The following is a 25288-nucleotide window of genomic DNA, read 5'->3' on the forward strand; positions in this document are numbered from 1 at the left end:
AGTAATAAAATGATTCCACAGAGAGGACAAAACACATAAATAAGCATTACAGAATTTTATATTCTGTCAAGAATCATTTACAATATTTCATTGTAAGGATATTTATTATGTGGAAAAACCATGCTTACCATTTTCAAAATTAATGGAATTCCCTTCCTTGGATGTCTTTCCAAATTAGACAAATATAGACATAGAGATTCATATATGGACATAGCAATGGATTTGATTAGAAGTTCTCAACTGTATCTGCATAGAATCATCATGGAAACTTAAAAAACACCAGGGTATCATCTCCAAGACCCTTATTTCATTACTCTGGAGTTGCAGGGGCACTGATGCAATGTGCAGCCCAGGTTGAGGGGCATCAAGTAGGATAACCTCTGCAGGGACTATCACACTCCCTCTCATTGCCCCTCACTTGCCAGTTGCTCCCCCAGTAGTCAAGGATATTAGCATAATTTGAGGTACCATCTCAAGAAACACTAAGATAGCTATTGGTATTCATACATGCCATCAGCAAATGGTACAGGAGTCCCCCCTTATCTGCAGGGGACACATTCCAAGACCCCTAGTGGATGCTTCAAACTGCAGATAGCACCGAACCCTATACTATATTTTTTCCTATACACACAAACCTATGATAAAGTTTAATTTACAAATTAGACACAGTAAGAGATTAATAGCATTAACTAGTAATAAAATAGAACAATTCTAACAATATACTTAAAGTTATGTGAATGTGATCTCTCTCTCTCAAAATATCCTATTATACCACACTCACCCTTCTTCTTGTGATGATGTGAGATGACAAAACGCCCACATGATGAGATGAAGTAAGGTGAATAATGCAGGCACTGTAATGTAGCACTAGGCTACTACTGACCTTCTACTGATATGTCAGAAATTAGGTCACCTGCTTCCAGACCATGGTTGAGCATGGGTAACCAATACCATGGAAAGTACAAGTGCAGAGAAAGGAGGGCTACTGTATTTCATGGCTTGGGGCAAAAATATGCACTTATATTTAGCAATCACAATCATTTCTACAATATGGAATCATGCCACCCCTACTTAGTTTTAAAACCAAAGTCAGCAAATTTTGTCAAAGGCTAATACAACATGTATTTCTTAAGCACTTTACATATTGTAAGAGATTGCAGATACAGAAGATTGGTACTGATTTAAAAAGAATATGAGTAACAACATAAAAAAAAAGTGAAATTGAAAAGGAAGTTTATAAAAGAAAGGGTTTTATTGCTCTATTTATTTTGTGACCCAGGTTTACAGTGCTTAGCATTATAGCTCACACAATCCTAACAATGTTAGAGGAGTAATGTATATAATACAAATGTATATTACATACAGATAAACTACATATATATTATGTAACTATGTTATATTCCTGTAATTGTATACAAAGCCCTTCAAATACAAAATAAATAGTGAAGACAGGATCATACCACAAAGTCCACACTTACATACCTCTTCATGAATGAGTAGATTTCAGGCTACTAATTTAGGCTCTCACTTGCCATGGGTCCCTGGACAAGTCACTCCCTCTCAGGGCTAATCACTTCATCTCTAAAATGGAGCACTGTTACCCACACTTTGGGTTTTTTTATGCAAGTTAAACTTGGAAGCACTGGAGCTCACACAGGGTAGTTGCTCAATAAATACATATCGAATCTGAATGTACCTGCCCAACTTCCTCACTTCTGAGCACAGCAGAAAGAAGCCCAGAAGGAAAATTAATTGCTCAAACTCACACATGAATCCAGGTTTCCTGACTAGTGCTTTCTTCCCACCTCCTTCCCCTTAAAAATCTCCAGCCTGAGGCTAACCATGCCTCCCCTCTTTCCAAGACAAGCCAATGATGGCTCCTGCCCTAGTGCAAAGACCACAAGTCCAAGACCTATCATTGCCCCTCACCTGCCCAGTTGCTTCTACACTGGTTAAAGATTTTAGCACTGCTTGAAACCTTCTCTGGAGAAACACGAAGATAGCTATTGGTATTCATACATGCCATCAGCAAATGGTACAGTAGTTCCAGACCTTCTGCCAGCAGCACACAAAGGTAGCCACATGGACCTGGCATACACCCCACTCTGACACTCACCTCCAGCAACACTTGTACTCCCCTGATCCCCTCCAGGCATCTTACTTTATTACTGGATCACAACCCACAGGTGCCAAGAATAGACCCAAAAGCACTTTCTTAACATTTTCCATTAACATTGCAATGGGATCTAGTATGCATTAACTACTGTCTCACATCAGGTTCCCTGGAAGCAGATCCTGAGATAAGGATTCACATGCAAGTGTCTCATTAGGAAAGTACTTCCAGGAGAAACTGGTAAGGGACATGAGACACAACACAGGGAAAGGGAAAAAAACTACACAGGGTGTGACTGCATGCCAAGTCCCATCCTCTGTCTGATCTAAAGGAGTGGTTGAGAGTACAAATTAACCTCAGAGCTTGTCTAATTGAGGCAGGGGTGCTGCTCTTTCACACTCCTTCACCCACCAGTCACTGACTCCAGCAGTTCAAGGGCAGTGCTCTGGAAGAAAACAGCAGGTGCAAGTGCTTACAAGCAATGCAAATTGAAGCTGGGGATGAGTACAGAAGATAGTGAGGGTCTGTGCAGAGCCCCAACAGTATCCTCTACAATCACCAGCTTCAAGGGAGGAGTTGAAGCTTGACTGTCTCAGATCTGAGCCCATTTGATCTTTCCAACTTTTCAAAATCCAAAAAATGGAAAGCCAGTTTCTGTAGCGTGAGCATATTGTACAAAGACCACCACCCCAGCCACTGGAATTGGCCAGTGATGCAACTGAGCAACATTAGATAGATCAAGCTACTCTAGCATATTGCTCTCTCAGCAAGAATACTTGTTACCGCTCAGTTTGAAAATTCAATATACATTGTGCTAAGTTCAAGGGACACAGATGTGATCAAGAGATGACCCCTGCCCTAGAGGATTTCACAGTAAAGAGCCATCTTCTAAATGGCAAATCTGGCCTGATTTTTTACTGAATCTTAAGGAACACTCCATACTCAATGATATATGCTTCTCCTGTCAATTTTACATGATCAGCAACAATACATACTAAAACATCACACCACATTGAACTACAAAGAGATGTTACTTCATGAGGAATCAACAGAAAGCTAAATGAAACCACAAGAAAGTAACACTAATACTACTTCTAACAATAATGATAATGATAGATAGCATGTGTGGGAGACATATAATCATCGAGTTTCTGAATATCTAAGTTCCTAGATAAATCCCTTGGCCTCTAATTAATGCCCCAAGGTACTGCCACAAGATTTAACTGGTAATTTGGGGGGACATTAAAGATATGCTAGGGCCATTATTTCAAATTCATTATGTAATTGTACATTTTAAACATACTTTATATGAGGTGATACTTCAAAGGAGTAAGATTTGTTATCAAATGTTCCTTGGGGAATTAGTTATATCATATTGTCAGATCTAATATCCAGTCAGAACTGTAAGGCTTGAGAAAGTCAAGATATGCAACAGTGGCTCAAAGCCACGTATTGCATTAGCTTACAAAGATTCACCACCTCTTGACAATAAATTTCATATATTAAAAAAAAAAAAGATTCACCACCTCTTAAGAATTTGTTGTAGACCACAGAATTGTTTAGGGTCAGTACTAAACTCATATTTAATGTCTCTCAGAGTGCAAAACTCATGCTTTTAAACACCATGCTCCAGTGGCAACAATCCAAAACCTGCTAACATTGGAAATGAACCACATGGTTCCAGGCATCTTTATGGCTTATCTGTGTCCCACCAGAATCACCCCTTCAGAGGCTCTGTCTCTAACCACTATAATTTTATATTAAGATCCTTTTCCTTCATTGTACATTAACACTATTTTCTAAAACAAGCAAATACAGAAAAAACTATATGTATTCATTATGTTATTAGTGATCAGTCAATAATTTAGTTATGGAGATTAATTACTTCAATCCTACCAATTATTGTCTAGATTATACCTAGTCCCTCTTGGTATCTCTATCATTTCTTGGAATTTCCCATCTCACATGATTACTTCATTTTATGATATTCCTTTAAAAAAAAACTGTCCTCACAGTATCCAAATGATTCAAAAGCACTGGCAGATGTGACTGACCACCAGAACGAAGTATATCATAGCCAGTTTCCTTTGTCACATGTTATTATTAGCAAAAAAAGGGACAAAGAGTAAGAAACCATGCAATGAAGGCTTGAAATTTTGCTAAGTTTTATGGAGGTGTTTTTGCTGTTATTAGTGTGTAAATACATGTTTTAAAGCATTTCAAATCCAAGAACCATTCCCATAAGTATTTATCAATTTAAGAGGAATAAAAAATCTGTTATGGTGAATATTCCATTCTAAATTTAACTATCAAGTAAATCCAAGATCCATTTAATACAGTAATGAGTCAAAGTCTTTCTAGCAATATTCCCCAGAAATTACCAAATTAAATAATTCAAATCCTTATAAAACGTCTATGACATACAAGACATTACAGAAGTGTCAAGTCTAAGCAGTATTAGATCCAGAGATGAAAAGTGATAATGATTTGCCTGTGTCCACAAAACAAACTCCATAGGGATTTGATGTTGAGTAGGTAGCACAAGCACCAGCTGAACATTTAAATAAGCCATATAGATAAAATGGACTTACACTGCAGTTTTTAACAAATTGAAAGGGAAAAGTAACATATACTTAATTAAAAGAGAAAACCACCAATTGTCAAGATCATTTTATGGTCCCCAAAATCTTAAAAATAACCCAAAAATGTCTTTCTTACTTGCTGTCGATGAGCACTTCAGATAGCCGATTATTCACTTGATTATCACTCTTATGGCGAAACTGAAAGTCAAAATGTTTGTGAAAAAAATATATTAAATCATGCTTTGTCAGCACAAATAGGAACACTGAAAATACTTTTGAGTTCATCTGTTTGGACAATTTCACCATCGATCCAAAATTAGCCAGTTTATACTTACCATGAACCCAGCTCCATGTGTTCTAAATCTTAATCAATACCCTTCTCACTAACCCTTACTCTGGATGCTACCAATGCAACAAGTGTAGCCACATGCTCTTCTAATTCCCACACATTTTTAGGTGCTTCTAAGAAGACAGTATTCCCTTTACTCTGCCACATGGTTCTAGAAAACTATACATTTTGAAGTCCTCAATAAGGAATAGAGGCTTCCATTTTTCTTACATATGTGCTCAATACTTTATTGGAACATCAGTCATTCTGTTTTATGGATTTCCTTGAAGCCAAGAAATTACTTGTAATAACATGTATTCTTATTCTCCAGAAATTCTAATTGCTAACAGTAATATTATGAAATACTGAGCCTTTAAAACAAAACTCAAAATACAATACTGAACAACATTTGGTATGGATTTGTTTTTTATGCCCAAGTGATACTATTTCTTATTGTATATTCTAGTAATGTAAACATCTTACATTGCTTAGAAGAGTCCAAATATTATGAACCCTCTACTAAACTCATAAATTAGCAGTCATTCAGATAAGACTATCATCAAGATTAGTGTTTTCATTTAAAAAATTCAAAACATTGTACCAATATCACAACATATAAAATGCTCCAACCATCCCTTCTCTTTTTCAATATCTTTCCCAAACCCATCCCAATCTATTCTGCCATGCCCAGTGCATGCAATTACACTGATTTCCAGGTGTAAGTTAATGTATATTATCAGGAAAAACAAGATATTTAACATTTGTTAACATGAAAAAATTTACAAAATCAATAGAAGAGTAAATTAAATCAACCCATCATTGGCATGCAAATTTCTCACCAGCAGAAATATTATTTTTTCTGAGTATATCATTTGATGTGGGTGCTGGATATTCTGTTTGCTCCTCTGTGTTCACACCCCATCCTTCTCCACTCTGCCCTCTGTCATGGGAAGCTGACCCATAAGATCCTTACCCTCTGGCTCCTGGTTGGGTTTGGCCAAAGGTGGCAGAAGATCAGAGTAGCCAGAGGAGAGTGAAATGGGGGTATTTTTCTGCCTGGCCTCATTCAAGCTGAGTTACAGAGAGCCCCAGGTGCCATGAGCAGCCCTCAGATACAGGTAATTGCTTCCTCCCATTGCCCCTTCAGACCAAGAAGTAGTATTGCCATCCATATTGCTACACTATGTGCTTTTCTTTGACCACTTTTCTTTTGCCCTTTTGTAAATAGTGCCTTCATTATTAATCTTTCTCCAATCTTTCTCATTTCAGGGTGACGTCTCTTTTCTGTCAAGACCCTGACTGATAAATATATCTGGTTATTGGACCCACACATATCATCACAAAAATAAAAGCATATTCAAGCATTAACTGCAATAAAGACAAAAGGAGACTTAGAATTTAGTCACATCTGTATCAAACCTGAAAACAATCCCCAAAATTGACTAGTTGGGAATCACAGAAAAGGGCCAAACAGTTCACCCCCCTGCAAGCTGAGGAGCCTATTCCCTGGGCCTTAAAATAAGTCACTCTCACTTCAGCTCAGGTTTTGCCAAGAAGTCTTGGTATTGGAACAAATGGAGTCTGGTAGGACTAGAAATGGTAGTAGAAAGGCTTAAAGGGGAATTGCCCAGGACAGGAAGGGAGCAGAGTACTAGCACTGATTGTATCCCCACTGCAAGACAGGCTCTGTGCCACATGCTTTATACATAGCATCTCATATTGTCCTTCCAACAGTTCTGGTATCATTAACAACATTATACAGACAAGGAAGGGTCCAGAGAAGTGGTTTCCCTCATTTCATACTGTTAGAACAGTAAGTTACAGTTACAGTAAGTAACAGGGTAAGGAGTCTTTCTTTAAAGCCCATGTTCTTTCTACTCTACCATTTTATTCTTCTATGAAATGTGACTATAATGAATAAGACATTTACCCCAATATGTAGACACTTAAGCATATAAATAAATATTATTTCCCAGAAAGATCAGCTATTGTGGAGAAGACATACATTTACTCCAAAGTTGCCATTACTCAAATCATGGTTAAAATTTCCTCTCCTAGAATTTCTTGGAGATTACAGTCCATTCTTCAGAATGTCCTCTATTCTTTGAAGATGGAGCTATTTAAAGACCTGAAGGGATGCTTTATGTTTGGAAATATATAAAAGCTTCTCTTAGAAAGCAGGTAGGGTGAATACATTTTTTAGGGGCTTGAGAGATAGCATTTGTTTCCAAAGCTGGGTGAACCCAAAATCATGAGATTGGCTTTCTTCTGTACCTTGTACACTGGCCATGAAGACAATTCTTTACAATGAGCTTCAAAGTACTTTGAACAATGGCAACCTTATAGGAATGAATAAATTCCAAGCTGACCACTTTTAAGTGACATGATTCATTAGTATGAACAGGTCCTGTGTGTTAGTTAAAAATCCTGCCTCAAAGGTTACAGTCACAATGCTAACCATGAAATACATGAGGCACTTCACTAAAAATGAAGAGAATCAGGGTTGCCTGGGTGGCTCAGTCAATTAAGCCCATGCAGAACCTACTTGGGATTCTCTCTCTCTCCCTCTCTCTGCCCCTCCCCTGCTCATGCCCTTTCTCTCTCTCTCTCAAAAACAAATAAATAATTCTTAAAAAAAAAAAGAGTCATATCTTATATATCCTACAGATACATGGTATACAAAGACACACCCCTTAGCACAGAGTGGTATGAATAAGGGTTCAAAAGCCACACTGCCCCAGGTAGACTATAAGTTAAACCCTAGAACAACCACCATATAGGCCTATAAAGCTAATAATAAAGATAAGAAGAAATCACAAAAATAATCTAAAAGAGGAAAAATGGAACAAAGAATCAATGAGGCATACAGAAAACAGTAGCAAGATAATAGATTTAAGTCTAATCACATTAAATATAAATGGGTTAAACATTCCAATTAAGAGATTTTCAGACTGCATAAAAAATCATTACCTAACTATATGCTATCTACAAGACACTCACTTTAAAGACATATATAAGTTAAAAATAGACAACAGGAAATATGGGTATGAGTTCACAGGAGAGGCCTAGACTAGGAATAAAAATACGTAAGTCATTGGCATATAGACAGTTATTAAGGCTAGCGCACATACAATCACCGAGGGTGAGAATATAACTTCTCTAAATGTAGAACATTTGGCTTCCTTGAGACTGTTTTTAAATCTTTGAATTTGAATGACCTCCCTTGGCTTATGCAGACTTCAAAAGTCTCTACTGCTTTATATTTCACTATTTACATTAGTTGCCTGACTTTTGAAGTGATTTGACTTTGCAACTCCTGGTATAATGAGCAGAGGATGTGAGAGCACCAAATATCTACCAATTCTCAAAACTTAGAGAAAGACATATAAGATAAATAATACTTCACTGGGTAGAAGGAGGTTTGTGTTGTAATTCTGATCTTACCATTAATTGCCTGTCTGATCATTAACATATCACTGGTTCTTTAGAAACCTTGGTTTCCTCATCTGTAAAATGAGGGAGTAAGTCTAATTTTTCAAGTCCTCTTGCTTTCAACTTAAACAGGCTCTGGTTCTATGACATCTGTATTAGTCACTGAACAAACAGCAAAAGAGTTTTATGTAATATTAAGCAGAAGAGCTCCATTCAAAAATTTCAAATAGATCTCTATTTTTTTTATTTCTGGGAGGTCACAATTGAAATTGATAACTCAAGAATGCTCAAAAGTAAATACTCACATAGTCATCTGTGGCATCTTTGACAGCTGTCATAGTTATCACCAGGACCAAAGGCACCATGGTGGTAAACCAGGTCAAGGAAGAGATTTCTGGAATCAGCTGAAACAAACATTTCAAATAGTTTAGGGCTTTTAAGTTAGAAAATACATCTTCCAAATTTTGTCATTATATCTGACACACAGAAAGTAGTAAGATTATACTCAGTTATTTGTACAAATGTAGAATAACTTTCAATAATTTAAGTACTTTCATTAACTTATAAGACACACGGAAGTATCACTGAAGGAATTTTCAGACTACTTGACAAAAAATAAAATTTTTATAGCAAGTTGAGAAGTAAGCTTCTTGAAATCCTTCAGATAATGATCTTTCCCCAGTATGACAAATGTCACTTCTCTATTCTCAGCTTCTCATCTCAACTTTTAACAAGTTTTTACTAACTTCTCACCAATTCCAAAAGAGATTCTTTGAGCCATCTACCCTGCACCAAGCAAGTACTTTTCATAAATTATGTCATTTGACATTCAGAAAAGTTCATTGAGTTAGATTATGTACCAGAGTTGTTTTGCACATACCCACATAATTTGCATTCCATGTAAATAGCACCTCCAGGGCACAACATAGAATACATTGTGAATAATTCCCTAGAGTCAGGAAATGCAGCAGTCCTAAGTATCATTTTCCCATCTTATAAATAAGTATCTGAGAGGTCACCCAACTGGGCCAAGAACATACACTGCTAAAATTTGAACTTTCATCTATTGGCCTCCAAAGCCTTGTACCTATACTTCCAAAGCTACCCACATGACAGAGACATAGTGACAGTTCACATGACTCTCTTAGAAAGAGAGTTTTCAAATGGGGTTCAGTATGGAAGTGCTTAAGAGTCATAAGATAGGAAAAGAGTGGATATGGTCAGTGTATGGAGATCAGGCCCTAACAAAAACAGCTCTAAATTAAATCAATTTTATACAATAGCTTCCACATAAAATTTTTTAAAAAGGAAAAAAAAAACTCAAAAGCCTCTGTGATACCAATAAAAACATCAGCCTGAGTGGCAGAAAAGCTAGATTGTAGTCCTAATTCTATCACTGACTCATTGTAAAAGCTTTACACATCACTTAACCTTTCTGGGTCTCATTTCTTGATCAAAAAAAAAAAAAAAAAAAAAAAAGAAAGAAGGCTGGACTAAATCATCCCAAAGGCTCCTTCCAGACATAAAATTCTGTGAGCAAGAGCCTTTGACTATACATAAGAAAGCCATTAGAGCAATGAGCTCAAAAGTCTGGAATGATGTAAAGAGTTATATAAAGAAACCAAAAGCAAATTCATAGGGGGCAACAAAAGAAATCTTGGATTCCAAAGTCTTTTCAGTAAACTGTAAGGTATACATTCACTCTGGAGTTTTTATTGTTGTTTTGTTTTGTTGTACCTATTCAGCATTCAGTTCTTCTCAAGTACACCTTAGGGAACTATCTCACTCCCCCTCTTCCACTTTCAGTCCATACAATGTTGGCAGACTCATTCCATTCTGGCTCCACATTTTGGCATGTGATCTAGAGCAAGTCAACCATTGCTACAAATTCTTAAGCCACCATGATTTATTTATGGATAGCGATGTAACTCAGCATAGTCCAGTGAGAGCTAATCCCAAGATTTGCTGAAACAACCAAAAAAAAATGATTCATTCTCTTTCTCTCTCTGTCTCCCTATCTCTCTTTCACGTTGGAGCTGGAGCCAGGAGAATAAAGGTCTAAAGCTTTCAGAGACCACCTGGTAGAGAGGGCCTGCCTGAAAGTAAAGCCAACATGGAGGAAAGAAAAGTCCCATCTTGGGGCACCTGGGTGGCTCAGTCAGTTAAGCAGCTGACCTCAGGCTCAGGTCATGATCTCTCAGTTTGTGACTTGGAGCCTGCATTGGGTTCTGTGCTGACAGCCCAGAACCTGGAACCTGCTTTGGATTTTGTGTCTCCCTCTCTCTCTACTCCCCAACTTGTATGCTCGGGTTCTTTCAATCTCTTTCTCAAAGTTAAATAAACATTAAAAAAATTTTTTTTAAGAACAGTCACATCCTATTGAAATAGTCTGCCCATGAATCCAGTCGTACACAAAATGAGAAATATTCCTAAATATATTCCTATTTTGCTTAAACGAATTTAGGTTTCTGCCACTTAACAGCCAAAGGTCCTTAATATAGTTATTCAATTAAGTAAAAATAGTACTCAAAGTTATTAATCTTGACTGCACACATCTAACCCATCTTTTTACCTCCTAAAATTAACACATTCTGAATGTACCACTTTGGTCTGATTAAATTACTCTAAAATAAATACTAGGTAAATAACTGGCTATCATGAACTGTTTATATGTATGTGTATTGTTTGATTTATGCCTTCTTTTCTTTGCTAAAATATCAGTAAAAGCTAAAATTTTCTTTAAGCCCAAGTTTTAGTCAGCTGAGAGGAAAAAGAAAGTTTATTAACTACCAATTAACCTCTCAAAATTGCAAAAAATAGTCACTCTACAGTGAGACAAGATATAACATATTTTACACACACACACACACAAATAGGTTATTGTTCTTAGATGCAAATGAAATTTTCCCAGTTAGCTTCCACTGACTACTACTCAGCTAGACTGCCTCAACTCTGATAACACCCATACTGTCAACACAAGAGGGAGATAAAGAAAGGAGGAAGGCTATGAACAGTAATTATTAGGCTCTGGTGTGGTTCAAATAAAGTGCAAGGCTGCATTCTAAAATGACCTCAGTGTTTAAAATGATGAATGTACTAGTTTTTACCCATTCCTGACCCTCCCACATTTGTAAAGAGAAACAGCAATAATAACATTCAAAATCTGATAAGAAGGGTTTTACCTAATCATGAACATTTAGCTAAGTGAATTAACTTTTTCAAATTATATGAATACTTCTAACAAACTGATGATTAAGAAATACAACCTAAACATTACCTGTAAAATCAGAAGGAAAAGGAAATAGGCATTTGCCACTCTTTGGAACTGTTCAAATAAATTAATTGGCAAAAAGGTAAGAATGTTGTACTTGGATGTGTGGATACAATTATCCTGGAAAAAAAAAATAGCATCATGTTAGATAGGGGCAAGGCATTGCTCATTTATCAGAAATAGCTCTAAAACTTACAAGGATGAACATGAATTATGCCAGAATGAGACACATAAACCAATCACCAAGAAAATTTTAAGTTCTATGTGGCCCAAGGATGAACATGAATTATGCCAGAATGAGACACATAAACCAATCACCGAGAAAATTTTAAGTTCTAGGTGGCCCAAGGTGTTCATTTTTCCCAAAATGACACTCTCCTGATATAGTTGAAATTACTGTCCAATGCCATAAAATAAACCATGACTTAAAAATGTATCAAGTATGAGTCTGCCTCTGAAATTTTTTACTCTTATGTATTCATTCATTTGGCAAATATTGCTTGAGCACCTACTGTATGCAACACTGAGCTTGTACTTAGAGCCGTGAAGTCTGAATAAACTAGAGATCATCTGGTCCACCTTCCCATTCTTTAGATAATTCTGACAAGGGGAATCCTAGTCAGGTCTTTAAAAGTCTTCTGTGATGGAAAACTGACCACCTCACAAAGCAGCCTCTTTCTATTTCAGAACTGGAATTGATAGAAAGGTCTTTATTATGAGAAACCCAAATCTGCCTCTCCGTAACTTTTTACCATGTGCCAAATTCCATCCCCCAGTTCCCCCAGACAAAGTCTAAGCCCTTTAAATGTTGGAAACCTTCAAATATTTGAAGACCACTCCTAGGATTCCCCAAATCATCTTTACTCTAATCCAAACATTCTCAAACCCCTCAGCCATTCCATGACTTATTTTATCGGCATCTCTTCCTGATCAGTTTCTTCTAGATCTATCCCAGCCTCTCTGCATCTCTTTTAAAACATGTCGCCCAAAACCAAACACAACCAATCCAAGTACAGTAGAAACTTTGATGTTCTGTGTTCTGGAATATCGTATTAACATGCCTTAAAATTTCATCAGCATTTTGGCAGTTGTAGCTCACTGTTTATTCATTGAGTTTTGATGAACTAAAATATGTAGATCACTTCTTCATAAATCACTATGAAATCAGATACTCCCTTCCTAAACATTTACCATTGATTTTCTCAAATATTGACATCTTTGATATATTCCTATTATACTAATCTAATGAAAAAAATAATTTTAAATATACTATCGAAGTATTAAATATTCCTCCTAGCTTTGTGTCATCAAAAAATTTCAGGGGCACCTGGGTGGCTCAGTCAGTTAAGCAGCCAACTTTGCTCAGGTCATGATCTTGCTCTTCGTGAGTTCAAACCCCACATTGGGCTCTGTGCTGACAGCTTAGAGACTAAGGCCTGCTTTGGATTCTGCGTCTCCCTCTCTCTCTCTCTCTGCTCCTCCCCCACTTTACAGTCTGTCTCCATCTCTCTCTCAAAAATAAATAAACATTAAAAAGAATTAAAACAATTTCAATTTTTAGCTATTCTTCCAAAGCTGTATGGACTAATACACTATAATTTTTTTAACATTTATTTATTATTAAGAGACAGAGAGAGACAGAAAATGAGCATGGAAAGGGCAAAGAGAGGAGGAGACACAGAATCGGAAGCAGGCTCCAGGCTCTGACCTGTCAGCACAGAGTCCAACACGGGGCTCGAACCCACGAACCATGAGATCATGACCTGAGCCAAAGTCGGAAGCTCAACTGACTGAGCCACCCAGATGCCCCTAGACTAACACATTATAAAGGACAAAACTAAAGACTCCCCCCAAAAAACAAAAAAAAACCCACAGACACAGAAAAACATTTTTAATTAAAAAAATAAGCTTTTTCAGCCACTTGTATTTTAAAACTCAGCCTGTGTGACTGGTTTTAAGTCAAACTACACTGGCTCCTAGTAATCGCTGCTACCTGTTTAAAGAAAATATGGTCCCCTGTTAAATAGCCATTTTTCAAATTTACCAGCAATCAGTGTGTCTAGCTCTGTGCAAGAAGCTGTGGGAGAGTAAGAGAGGTGCCAAGCGGAGAATTCCCAGCTTAGTTGGTCTGATGCACAGTCATGTCCTGCAAACTCTTCTGTAAGCTGATGATGACTATTTTGCAGTGAGCTATCAACTCAAGGTGTGGGCTGGAAGAAAGGCTGTGAGAGCTGCTAATCACGTAACAGGTTTCTGAGGAAGGGACTTGGAGAAAAGAATAGGGAGGAGGAAAGCTAAGGAGAAAAAGCAGTTAATAAAAAAAAAATCACATATACTTAACTGTTTTATATTTCCTTCTAAGTTGAAACTAAAATGAGGTTAAGTCTGTATCTTGTAAAAGGACAGATGGAACATCTGCTGGGAAGCTCAAAACCATGACAGGAATTATAAAGAAAATCTTCTACAAAACTGAATTCCACATAGGTAAAAAGACAATTGTGTGGGATAAAGTGATAATGCCAAATGGGGACTGTGACGATTTTCTTCTATTTGTTTAACTTGACATATAGCAATGATTGTGTTGTTCTTCTGGCTCTGTTGTGACTTAGTCACAGATGATGCAAACCCTCACAGCTATGATTGGGAACAAAGAACGAGTGCTCCCCCTCCTGGAGGATCTCTGGACACATTTACCTTTCTTTTTCAATCAAAAGGGAAAAAGTGGTTCTATTTCTACTGCTTGTCCAAGGATGTAGGTATTGATAAGACCTTAAATATTCAGTCACTTCACTGATCAACCTATTGGCTTACAGTCAAATTTTACTACAATTCATGCCATTATATAGCACAGAAGATCTTTACTTCTATCCTCTTAGCACTTTCCTTTTCTACCACGGACCACTTAGAAACTTAGTGGTTTAACAAAGTTAGTTTGTTAACAAACTTAGTTTGTTAACCAGGTGGGCTAGTTAACTGACCCCAAGATGTCATAGGCAATCCTGGACCACAGGAGGCCTCCCATGTAGTGGGAAAGGTTCTACCCCTAGAGGAATATCAGAGAACACCAGTTCTCTATAGGAAGCTTGCTTCCAAGAGGAAGAGGACAGAGCTGAGCTGGGAAGGCCCAGAGATCCCTGCAAGATTGACACATTGAATAAGTAACTCCACCATAGAGTAAAGGGGTGGAGAGAAAAGTGTTGCCACAGTAGAGATCCCTCCACCAGGAAGACAACATCAGGATGAGGGGGGAAAAAAACATCGCTCCTCTAAAATATATTAACACAAAGGCCCTAAAGTAAGCAAAAGATGGCTCACTTGGGGGTCTAAAAAGGGGACTATGAGGCTGTAGTAAAGGGGTCAGCACAAACTGAGGCTAGAGAGAGAAGTTCCCTGAAAGACATACTAAGAATTTGGTGTTTATCATAAAGACTAAAATTTTAAGTGAAGAGGGAACTACTGAATGGCTTTAAACAAAGGAGTAACCTGAAGAACTTCTAATTTTAAAATATCACAGTAGCTAGAGTGGAGAACAAGTTGGAAATGACACAAGAATAGATGAGAGAAGACCATGAGAAGGTTTTTTAATTAGTCCAGGTGAGAGATGATGGGTGGCTTAAAACAGAGGGTGACAAAAAGGTTGACAATGAATAATAATAATAATATAAAAGAGCAGCTGGTATTTATCAAGCTCTTCCTATGCATGCTATTCTGAAAACTTTAAATTTTACAGCTTATTTTATCTTCACAATACCTTTATGCAATAGGTACTATTATCTTTACTCTATAGAAGAGGAATCCCAGGCTTGGAGAGATTAAGTAATATGTATAAGCAAGGTTACATAACAGATAAGTGATGGAACCAGGATTTGAACCCAGGGACTCTGCTTCCAGAGCCCACTCCTCAGCAGTGTACTTCCCCAATTCAGGGCAAAGCAGATCTCTCTTCTGCTTTCAGATCAATCATCCCCTGCTCTCGCCTCCACTCTGAATTTCTGGTCTGCTGCCACTTTCTTACCAAGGAAAATAACACTGTATATCTACCTTTTCCTCTTGAGTCAACCCCTGCTGTAGGAGCTCTGGTTATCTATTGCCTGATGTATGATTACAGTTTCCCGTGTTCTCTTTCAGACCCCCTCAAGAGTGATTCTCTTGGTCCCTGACAAAGTTCAATGCAAGTAAATAGTATAAATAACCACTCTTTTTGTTTAGCTTTCTGACAGAAGCAGCATTGGCCAAAGTCCTTTACATTTTCACATTAACTATTTGGTACAGGAAAAAGTAAAGTAAAAATGATAAATTCTTCAGAGGTGGAACATCAAACTCAATATTAGCAAAATGAGAGGCATTATTTTTTATAATGAGATTTTATTGTGTAATCGTATTGCTTAAGAAAACAAAGCAAATAGAAAATAACAAACACTGCTAAATTAGTAAACAGAGCATTTGGGGAGTTTACTTAAATTCTTCCACTGGAAATATGGAGCTAATAATATTTCTCACCTACATATTTATAGGACTATTGTGGAGATTAAATGAGATCATAGATGTGAAAGCATTTTTGAGTTTTACTTTGAAAGAATTAGACAAATATAAGATTTCTGTGAAGGGTCCCCAAATAATCCAAATGATTTTAGGAAATTCAATGCCATAGTAACAAACAACTCCAGAGTCTTCATGGCTTAAAATAATAAAGGTTTATTTCTTGCTCGTGCTACTTATTCAACATGAGCCAGCAGGGAGACCGTTTCATCATAGTTACTCACAATGGACCAGCCACCATCTCAGACACTTGCAATTACAGTTCCAGAGGGAAAGAGAATGCTCTGAAGGGTTTCTTACCTATAAATTTATGCTTCATCCCAAAGGCTCAAACTCATTGATCAGAACAAGTCACCATATGCCCAAAAGGCAGAAAGCCAGAAACACTTATGGACACCACAACCAGAAATGGAAACTAAGCCTAATATTTGGGGAATGTGGGACACATCAGCCATAAAAATCAAATATCAAAAAACAAACTTAGTGCTACAAATCCAGTCTTATTTTAATGCTAGGTGTAACAGACATTTGACTATTTTTCCCTTCCCCTGAGCTAACAGTGCTGCAAATTTCTTAGTCTTGTGGTCAGGATAGATTCAATTCTCATCGATAACTCCAGGGTCAAACCCAGAATAGCTAAAACCAAATACATGGCCCATCTTCCTAATTACAATCTTGAGTTCAGGGATTAGCACGTGAACCATGTCAATTCTGGGAATTTGCTAGAATTGTTGGCTTTCTCTTTCCTACTGAATTCCAACCTGGAAGCAAAGAGCCCTAAGAATCACTGACAGCATCTTGGGACCCTGAGTGGGGAGGCTGCCAGAAATAAAATCTACACTGAAGATTCAGGGCCAAGAAATGCAGAGAAAGAAACTAGACCAAGCCTCTCCTGAGGCCAGCTTGCCCTATTTCAGGACTTCTCGGTTTTTTATCTATTCACTTATTTTATTATCTAAGTCACTTTGACTCAATTTCTCTTTTACGCCCAATCAACCAAATACCAGTTAAGAACATTAATAATATATACAAGATCAGTTTACATTTTTATATAATAGTGTACTTTCATCTCTATATTTGCCTTAAGGAATGAGTCACAGAAGGCCAAGCCAAAACGCATCTGGTGGTTGTCCCAGGACGTTGCCTGCGTCTGTGATCCCACAGGCCAAACCCCAGGAGCTTTCGCAATGAGCACCACAGTTTCAGCCCTCTCAGATCTTCCCACATTTGATGAAACATTGTTATGTCGTGACAGCTGTAAAAAGTAACAGTCAGGGAGCTTGAGGGGGGGAAAGAGCCTAACATTCTTGCCATAAGAGGAGGCAGAGAAAGATGGTACAATATTCACTTCAGAAGGAGAAATAGTCCTGACTCTTAAAGAGAAATTATCTCTAAACCATAAAATAAAACCCAAAATGTGATGGTGTGCACAGGACACTTGCATAAAAAAGGAAGTGGCCTAAAGACATTTGCACCACTCAGGAAATATGTGACACACCCTTGGTTATGCAAAGGTCCCAAAAGAACTCACACACGGGGCACATAAGCCTGGAGATTGGGTGTGTGGCGCCTCACCGACCCCAGGCAGAACCACAACTCCTCAGTGTTAGTCAAACGGTGCCCAGTGAGGAGTGTATAGCCCTCAAGGTTGGGAGGCAGGGCAAGATGATAGTGCTCCTCTGTGAACACTGCTGACTGCGGGTCAAGCCACAGACGAGGCCTTACAGACGGCCATCAATAAACCGCACTGTCATCACCACCACCACCATCTTCATAACGTTCTTCTGAGCCTGGGATCCCCAATAGGAATAAGGCATTGGTGGGGAGGGCACATTGTCCCCAGCATTCCTTCATTCATACGACTAAGGGCCTTTCATGTGACAGGCACTGTCATTGAGCCAGGACTGCAGATATGAATAGACAAAGTCCCAGCCTTCCCGGAGGAAGTTTGTATTCTAGTCATGGGAAGAGAGGCAGGAATACACAGACAAACTTGTACACTGATGACAGTTAAAGAAAATGATCAATGCTATGAAGTGAGTAACAATACAGGAACACCTTGCCTACCAAGACTCCCTTAGGAAGCCTGCACATTTGACATTTCAGGTTAAGGCAACTTCAGGATTATCCTATCTGATGAGACCACTGTGGCATCTGTCCTCCAAGGGACACCCAACAGTCCTTCAGGCTATTAAAAAAAATAGTAACTTCTGTGTATGTTTTAACAAAGAAATTTAAAGTTGCGGTTATTAATGTTTAATGTACAGATTGTCTTAACTCTTTATATACACGAACATACATACTTACATTTATATATATATATAATGTAATGTGTATATATATGTCTGTATATATATATGTAATGTAAGTATATATGGATCTATACATACAAACACAAGGTAAATATACGTATATTGGGAAGGTTTTCTTTTTTTCTAACTAGGTATTTGATCTGGGCAACATATTTGGATCTACTTTTTTTTAATAAAGTATAGTTGACACACAATGTTAAATTAGTCTCAGGTGTACAACATAGTGATTTGACAATCCCATACATTACTCAATGTTCGCCATGAATAAGTGTAATCATACAACGTTATTCCAGTATTCTTACCTATATTCCCAAATGCTGTATCTCTGCAACTTACTTATTTTATAACTTAAAGTTTGTACTTCTTAATCCTCTTTACCTATTTCCACCATCCTACCATTACCCTCCCATCTGGCAACCACCAGCTTGTTCTCTGTATTTAGAAGTCTGGTGCTGGTTTTTGTTTGTTCATTTGTTTTGTTTTTTACATTCCACATCTAAGTTTTATTTGTCTTCCTCTGACTTATCTGACTTAATATAATAATACCCTCTAGGTCCATCCATGTTGTTGCAAATGGCAAGACCTCATTCTTTTTGAAGGCTGACTAGTATTTCATCATCTTTATCCATTCATCTATCAATAGGCACAGGACGGTCTTATTTTTATAAGTAGGGAACATGCTCAAAAAGTTTGAAAACTGTTAGACTAGACTAAACACTGTTATAATCAGGGAAAATGAGTGTGGCCCATGTGTCACCAAGAAGTGGATGCAAAATGAAGAAAGTATGACTTTGTGTGTAATGATGTCTGTTTCATGCAATGACACCAGCTAACATGTAGTGTCTCCCTGCACAGGCTAAGCACTGTGCCAAGCACTGTACATACATCATCTCAGATAATCTCCAAAAAATTTAATGAGCTGTTGTGACTTCAGCACCATTTTACAGAAGAAGAAACTGAGGCCTAGAGCAATTACAAGGGCTGCCCATAAAAGCTCTTTTGTAGAGTCATGTGTTCTCCCAAATGGTATGTTTTTCCTAGGAAATTAGTCAGAAACAAGCAATATCTGGACTCCCTCTTGATTAATAAATCCACTAACCTTCCTAAATATTCTTTGGTAAAGAAAAGAACCTCTCAAAACTGAGACAGTGTAAGGTGCACATGAATTCAACCACCTAGAGCAGTTACTCTCAGTCCCTTCAACTCAGGGACAGCATCATCAGGCTTGTCTAGGGACCTCCATTTCCCCTCTAGACTTCACAAACATAGACAGTGGCTAGGCAAGCTTTCAGGCCTCAGTCTCCCCCCAGAGCAAATCTTCCTGGCAGTATCATAAGCCTTGTTTTCTTTTCTACCCTCAGAATTTAATGTAGTGTTCCAGCTTCTGCAAGACTGTTGTAGAACTAGTAAATGGCCTATGAATAGTAATTTGTCTACAAAGAACTAATTTTGGACAATTACCAGGGGAACAAATTAAATTTCCCTCTGAGATTAATTTAATCACACTAATTTTTTTTTCCTCCAGGGTGTTTAGATGCATAGAACATATAAAGGCTTTTAACTAGGTCCAAATAAAACTTTTCTTTTGTGACATCTGAAAAAAAGCAAAAATACTATTAAAATTATATAGAGACAGAGAGAGACCTAGTATATGCCTTCTCCAGAGAGCTAAGATATAAAACAAAAGGAAGCCATACACAAGAGGAAAGAAATCAAAAGTTGTATTTCAGTGGGACATTCACTGGGCATCCCTAATGATTTGTTTGCCTATTTCTGCTTACCAAAGCTCTTCTGTGCCTCCTCCGTATAGACCTAACATCTACAGGGAGTAGGTCCTCAGCTTTGACCTATTTGCCCATCTCATTCTAGGGCTGTAGAGGCCTTGGAGGACCAGAGTGGGCATTTATTTGCATTGAAATGAAGCTGGTTTGCTCAGGTCCATTTCCTGAACCACCAGAGTGTCTTTGGACAATGTAGTCTATATGAGCTGCTTTGTTTATGAGGACTAAAAATTAGACCATGTTCACACTGCTATGCCATCTGGGAACTAGGCCAAATTTCAGGCAAGACCTCAGCATTTATAATAACAAAAGCACAATGGAAAAGTCCAGTTAATGAGGAGACACCCATAATGAATTTCCCAAAGGGCTGAGGGGTTTTAATAACACACTACAAGTAGTCTAATCCTTTCTAGGACTCTACCTCTTACACTAGGTTGCTACACAAATAACACCATGCAATCTTCTCCTGAACCCCTGGGGATCAAATAAGTAAGTAAGTGCATCTCTGAATTCCCACCCTCTTCAGGGTGCTGTGCAATAAATCTAAGTTTAGAAAAACCACATCACCTGCCTTTGTGATTTTTGTTTGTTGAATAGTTTTTAATTGAGAGTAGAGGTTTTGAAAGGGAAGGATCAAGAACTGGTTGGGACACAGGAAAAGAAAATTCTCTACATGGAATGGGAAAAAGAAAGAGGCTTCAAAAGCATCTTCTGTCATTAAAACACAGTAACAACAATAGTAATTTATAAATAAATTGAAGTGTTGATCTTTTATTTTTTGTGATGACATCATCTACAAAGAGTTTAGTGAATTTTCACCAAATTTGGAAGTTTCACTTAGAATGGTCTGAGTTAAACAAAGACTAAATTTGCTTCAGGGAACTGGAAACCGGGCTCCCTAGAGACATACATAAACATAGGCAGTTGTCTTCTGCAGGATCTGACACAGAGATTCAATAAGAAGCTCATGTGAGTGCCTAGCAGAGCAAGAGCTACCATGATGTGGGCAGAGAAAATACACAGTGGCTTCAAATGTGAGTCTCCAATCAAAACTCACTAAGACAGATGGTCTAAGTTGCTGAGCTGCTTCTCACAGGAACAATTCTAAGTATTAGGATCCAGGGTGAGTTATAGTGGGGATTTGTTTATTTAATAGTTAATGATCCACCCCATCCTAGTGAGGCCAGCTAGGAATAACAGTGAGTGGCCAAAGCAGACCAGATCCTCTCCCCTGTTTCCTGAATAAAGGAATGAATGAGTGAGTGAGTGAGTGAGCAAGTGAGTGAATGAGGAGCTCCTGGTTGCATCACCTACACCTTCTCCACCATCTCATTCTACTTCCTTCTCATTCCTTTTCCCCAGTGCATTCCTCTGATACATTCCTCCTCCTGATTCACTCCATCTGGGGTAAGGGTTCAAAAACAAAGTTCATCCTGACTCCTATGCAAGTGTATCAGTTTGGGGGAGAAAAAAGCCAGAGAGATTGTTGCATTTGGCAGAATAGTATCAGGAGGCATTTCATGGGAAGAGAAGCCTGTGCTCTGTGTCCCTCCACGAGGGTCACCTGTGGTGATATAAATAAGACAAAGGATTTGAAGAGTGTGGAGGAGGGGAAACCTAGGGGTCTGACATGTGGCCTGAGGATTTTATGAGAAACTGGTTTTCCCAAATGGTTATTATCTTATTTATAACAACAAAGGATGCCAAACCATTTTAGACATTCTCTTCCCACAATAGTCCTTTCCAGGGGGATTTTGCCTATATCCTCAGTAAGGAAATTGACACTCAGGAAGGCTAAAAACACCTGCTTAGGCCAAGCCAGTCATGGCCCACAGCACCCCCTCCCTGGGCTCCTAGGAAATTAACTGATCCCAGACCTGAAGAAGAGCCCCAACTGGACTGTGAGCTCCTTGAGGAAAAATACTACTGAGTCTTGTTGACTTCTATGGTTCTCACCCCCATGCCAGGCACACAGCAGTTCCTCAGTAATCGTTGCCCTTTATAATTTAGCTTTTAATAATACTTTTAATTTTTAAAAATGAACTATTGGGACCTCATCAAAATATAAAGCTTCTGCACAATGCAGGAAACAATCAGCAAAACTAAAAGGGAACCAACGGGATGGGAGAAGATATTTGCAAGTGACATATCACATAAAGGGATAGTATCCAAAATCCATAAAGAACTTATCAAACTCAATACCCAAAAAACAAATCATCCAGTGAAGAAATGGGCAAAAGACATGAATAGACACTTCTCCAAGGAAGACATCCAGATGGCCAACCGACACATGAAAAAATGCTCAACATCACTCATCATCAGGGAAATACAAATCAAAACCACAATGAGATACCACCTCACACCTGTCAGAACGGCTAACATGAACAATTCAGGCAACAACAGATGCTGGCAAGGATGCAAAGAAAGAGGATCTCTTTTGCACTGCTGGTGGGAAAGCAAACTGGCACAGCAACTCTTGAGAACAGTATGGAGGTTCCTCCAAAAATTAAAAATAGAACTACTCTATGACCCAACAATTGCACTACTAGGTATTTATCCAAGGGATACAGGTATGCTGTTTCGAAGGGACACATGCACCCCAATGTTTATAGCAGCACTATCAACAATAGCAAAAGTATGGAAAGAACCCAAGTGTCCCATCAATGGATGAATGGATAAAGAAGATGTGGTGTGTGTGTACACCCCACACACACATACACACAATGGAGTATTACTCGGCAATCAAAAAGAATGAAATGTTGCCATTGCAACTATGTGGGTAGAACTAGAGGGTGTTAGGCTAAGCGAAATTAGTAGTCAGAGAAAGACAAATATCATATTACTTCACTCATATGAGGACTTTAAAATACAAAACAGATGAACATAAGGGAAGGGAAGCAAAAATAATATAAGAACAGGGAGGGGGACAAAACATAAGAGACTCTTAAATATGGAGAACTGAGGGTTGCTGGAGGGGTTGTGGGAGGGGGGATGGGCTAAATGGGTAAGGGCTTAAGCAATCTACTCCTGAGATTATTGTTGCACCAAATGCTAACTAACTTGGAGGTGAATTATAAAAAATAAATTATAGAAACAAATAATACTTTTAATTTTTAATAACTATGGTTGTTAAATAAATATATAAATAAATGAACAAATAAGGGGTCAACTATAGTAATGATTCAGAGAACCCCTCTACCAAAAAACTGTACACACCTATTATATGACCATGTATTATAGGCCAACTCTTTGTGTCAAATATGTTCTCTGGCTGTTGCCTTCCATTTTGACTTGATACCCAAGGGAAGACACATTAATTTCTAATTCTTCAATGTGAAGAAGATCTCCTTCCTGATAGGAAATATCTTGGAAATAGCAAAGTGCCAGGCAACTAGGTAGAGATGGGAAGTCAGATATGGGGAGGGAAGCTGGAAAGTAGAAGGAATGAGATAGTCCATCCATAAATAGCTGCTCCTGAAAGCACTTCACGTACCATTAGCATAATCTTGAGGAAGGGACTTCTCACAGCCTGTATCACCAACATTGTACACCATCCACACTGTGAATTCAAACTGGGTTTTGCATTTATGAACAAGCCCCACTGTTTCCCTGAAAATGCTATTGAAAAATGCCCGGTTTCTGTAGCAAAATCATGATATCAAATACTTTTCATTGTGTGCCTTCTTACTCATGACAGAGGCAGCTATTTTGACAGGAGCTATTGCAAAGGAGAAAGAGGAGGCAGAGAACAAGGAAGGGAGGAGGGAACGGAAAAGGGAAGGGATACAGTTAAGGAGGCAGATGTGCCTTAAAGAAAGGAGTTACACATGGAAGAAAATAAATCAAACCTCCAATTTAAAATTTATCGATTAAGATGACTCTCCTTGCAAGCCTTATTTCAGGAAAGCCTCAAGAGCTTCTTGAAGACACTTTCCCAAAAAATCTAAGTCATATTTGCCATAAAGAATATTAATCCAGTTAATAAGTACTTGGTGAATGCCAATTGCCTTAAGAAATAATTGACTATTAGGAAAAAGTGAGGGCTTGGATTCTGCGAACTGAAACGTTTTACCAACTAAGTAACCTTAGAACATTATTTCCTAGTCCCTCCAATCTTCAGTGTTCCCATCTATAAAATATGGGTAATAATACCTACCATGCAGAGTTATGAAGATTAAGAAAACACATTTAAAGCATTAGCATTATGCTTCATAATTAAATGTCTTTTCCCTCCTCACCTGTTTGCTTTTTTCAAAATCTTTAGGGCACTCCTAAGACAAAAAATAGAGGATTGGTCTAGTCCTTCTGAAATGCAAATGTGTATATGAATCCTTTGGGAATTTGGTTAAAATACAGATTCTGACTCAATAGTTTGTTGGGGGGCAGGGAGGTTCTGCATATCTAATAAGCTCCTGGTCTGAGGTCTGTGGAACACACTTCAAGAAGCAAAGTATTAAATAACCTCTCAGAATATTGATAAAGACAAATTTCTGAGATATAAGATAGGTTGCATGCATTTTTTTCAAAAGGCTATGTAAACAATTTACATTAGTACAAATCCAAAACAGTCCCATTTGTGCACTATAGATTATGAACCTTCAGAGATACTTGATTTCACCAGCAGACCATGCAGCTACATCACCACAGATAAATGCCTTACACCAGGACTTAGACTATAAAGACAAAGCGTCCTTTTGACTGAGCTGAAGATATTCTTCTGGACTTCTCCTTCAATCCTTCAAGAAAAATACATTGAATGAAAAAAAAAATCATTGGAGAAAAAAATGGAGCTTTTTCATACACTTTACTTTTTTTTTTTAATATGAAATTTATTTTCAAATTGGTTTCCATACAACACCCAGTGCTCATCCCAACAGGTGCTCAATACCCATTACGCACCCTCCCCCCCCCCCCCCCCCCCCCCCCCCCC

General features: G+C 38.0%; 1 protein-coding gene across 17 annotated transcripts in view; it reads right to left on the minus strand.

The window, feature by feature from the left end:
• Nucleotides 1–25288, minus strand: part of ATP8B4 (ATPase phospholipid transporting 8B4 (putative)) — a 259446-nt gene that overhangs the window by 170903 nt on the left and 63255 nt on the right. For 9 of the 17 annotated variants that reach the window (XM_049611656.1, XM_049611662.1, XM_049611663.1 and 6 more), the window contains 3 exons: nucleotides 11733–11846; nucleotides 8761–8859; nucleotides 4832–4893 (listed from right to left, as the gene is read on the minus strand). The exons of 1 other annotated variant lie outside the window; for it this stretch is intronic. In XM_049611656.1, coding sequence (XP_049467613.1) covers nucleotides 4832–4893; nucleotides 8761–8859; nucleotides 11733–11846 — 275 coding nt within the window. 7 more of the 17 variants (XM_049611665.1, XM_049611659.1, XM_049611660.1 and 4 more) reach the window with 7 other exon arrangements.

Source organism: Panthera uncia (assembly GCF_023721935.1).
Source record: "Panthera uncia isolate 11264 chromosome B3 unlocalized genomic scaffold, Puncia_PCG_1.0 HiC_scaffold_1, whole genome shotgun sequence".
Lineage (NCBI taxonomy): Eukaryota > Metazoa > Chordata > Mammalia > Carnivora > Felidae > Panthera > Panthera uncia.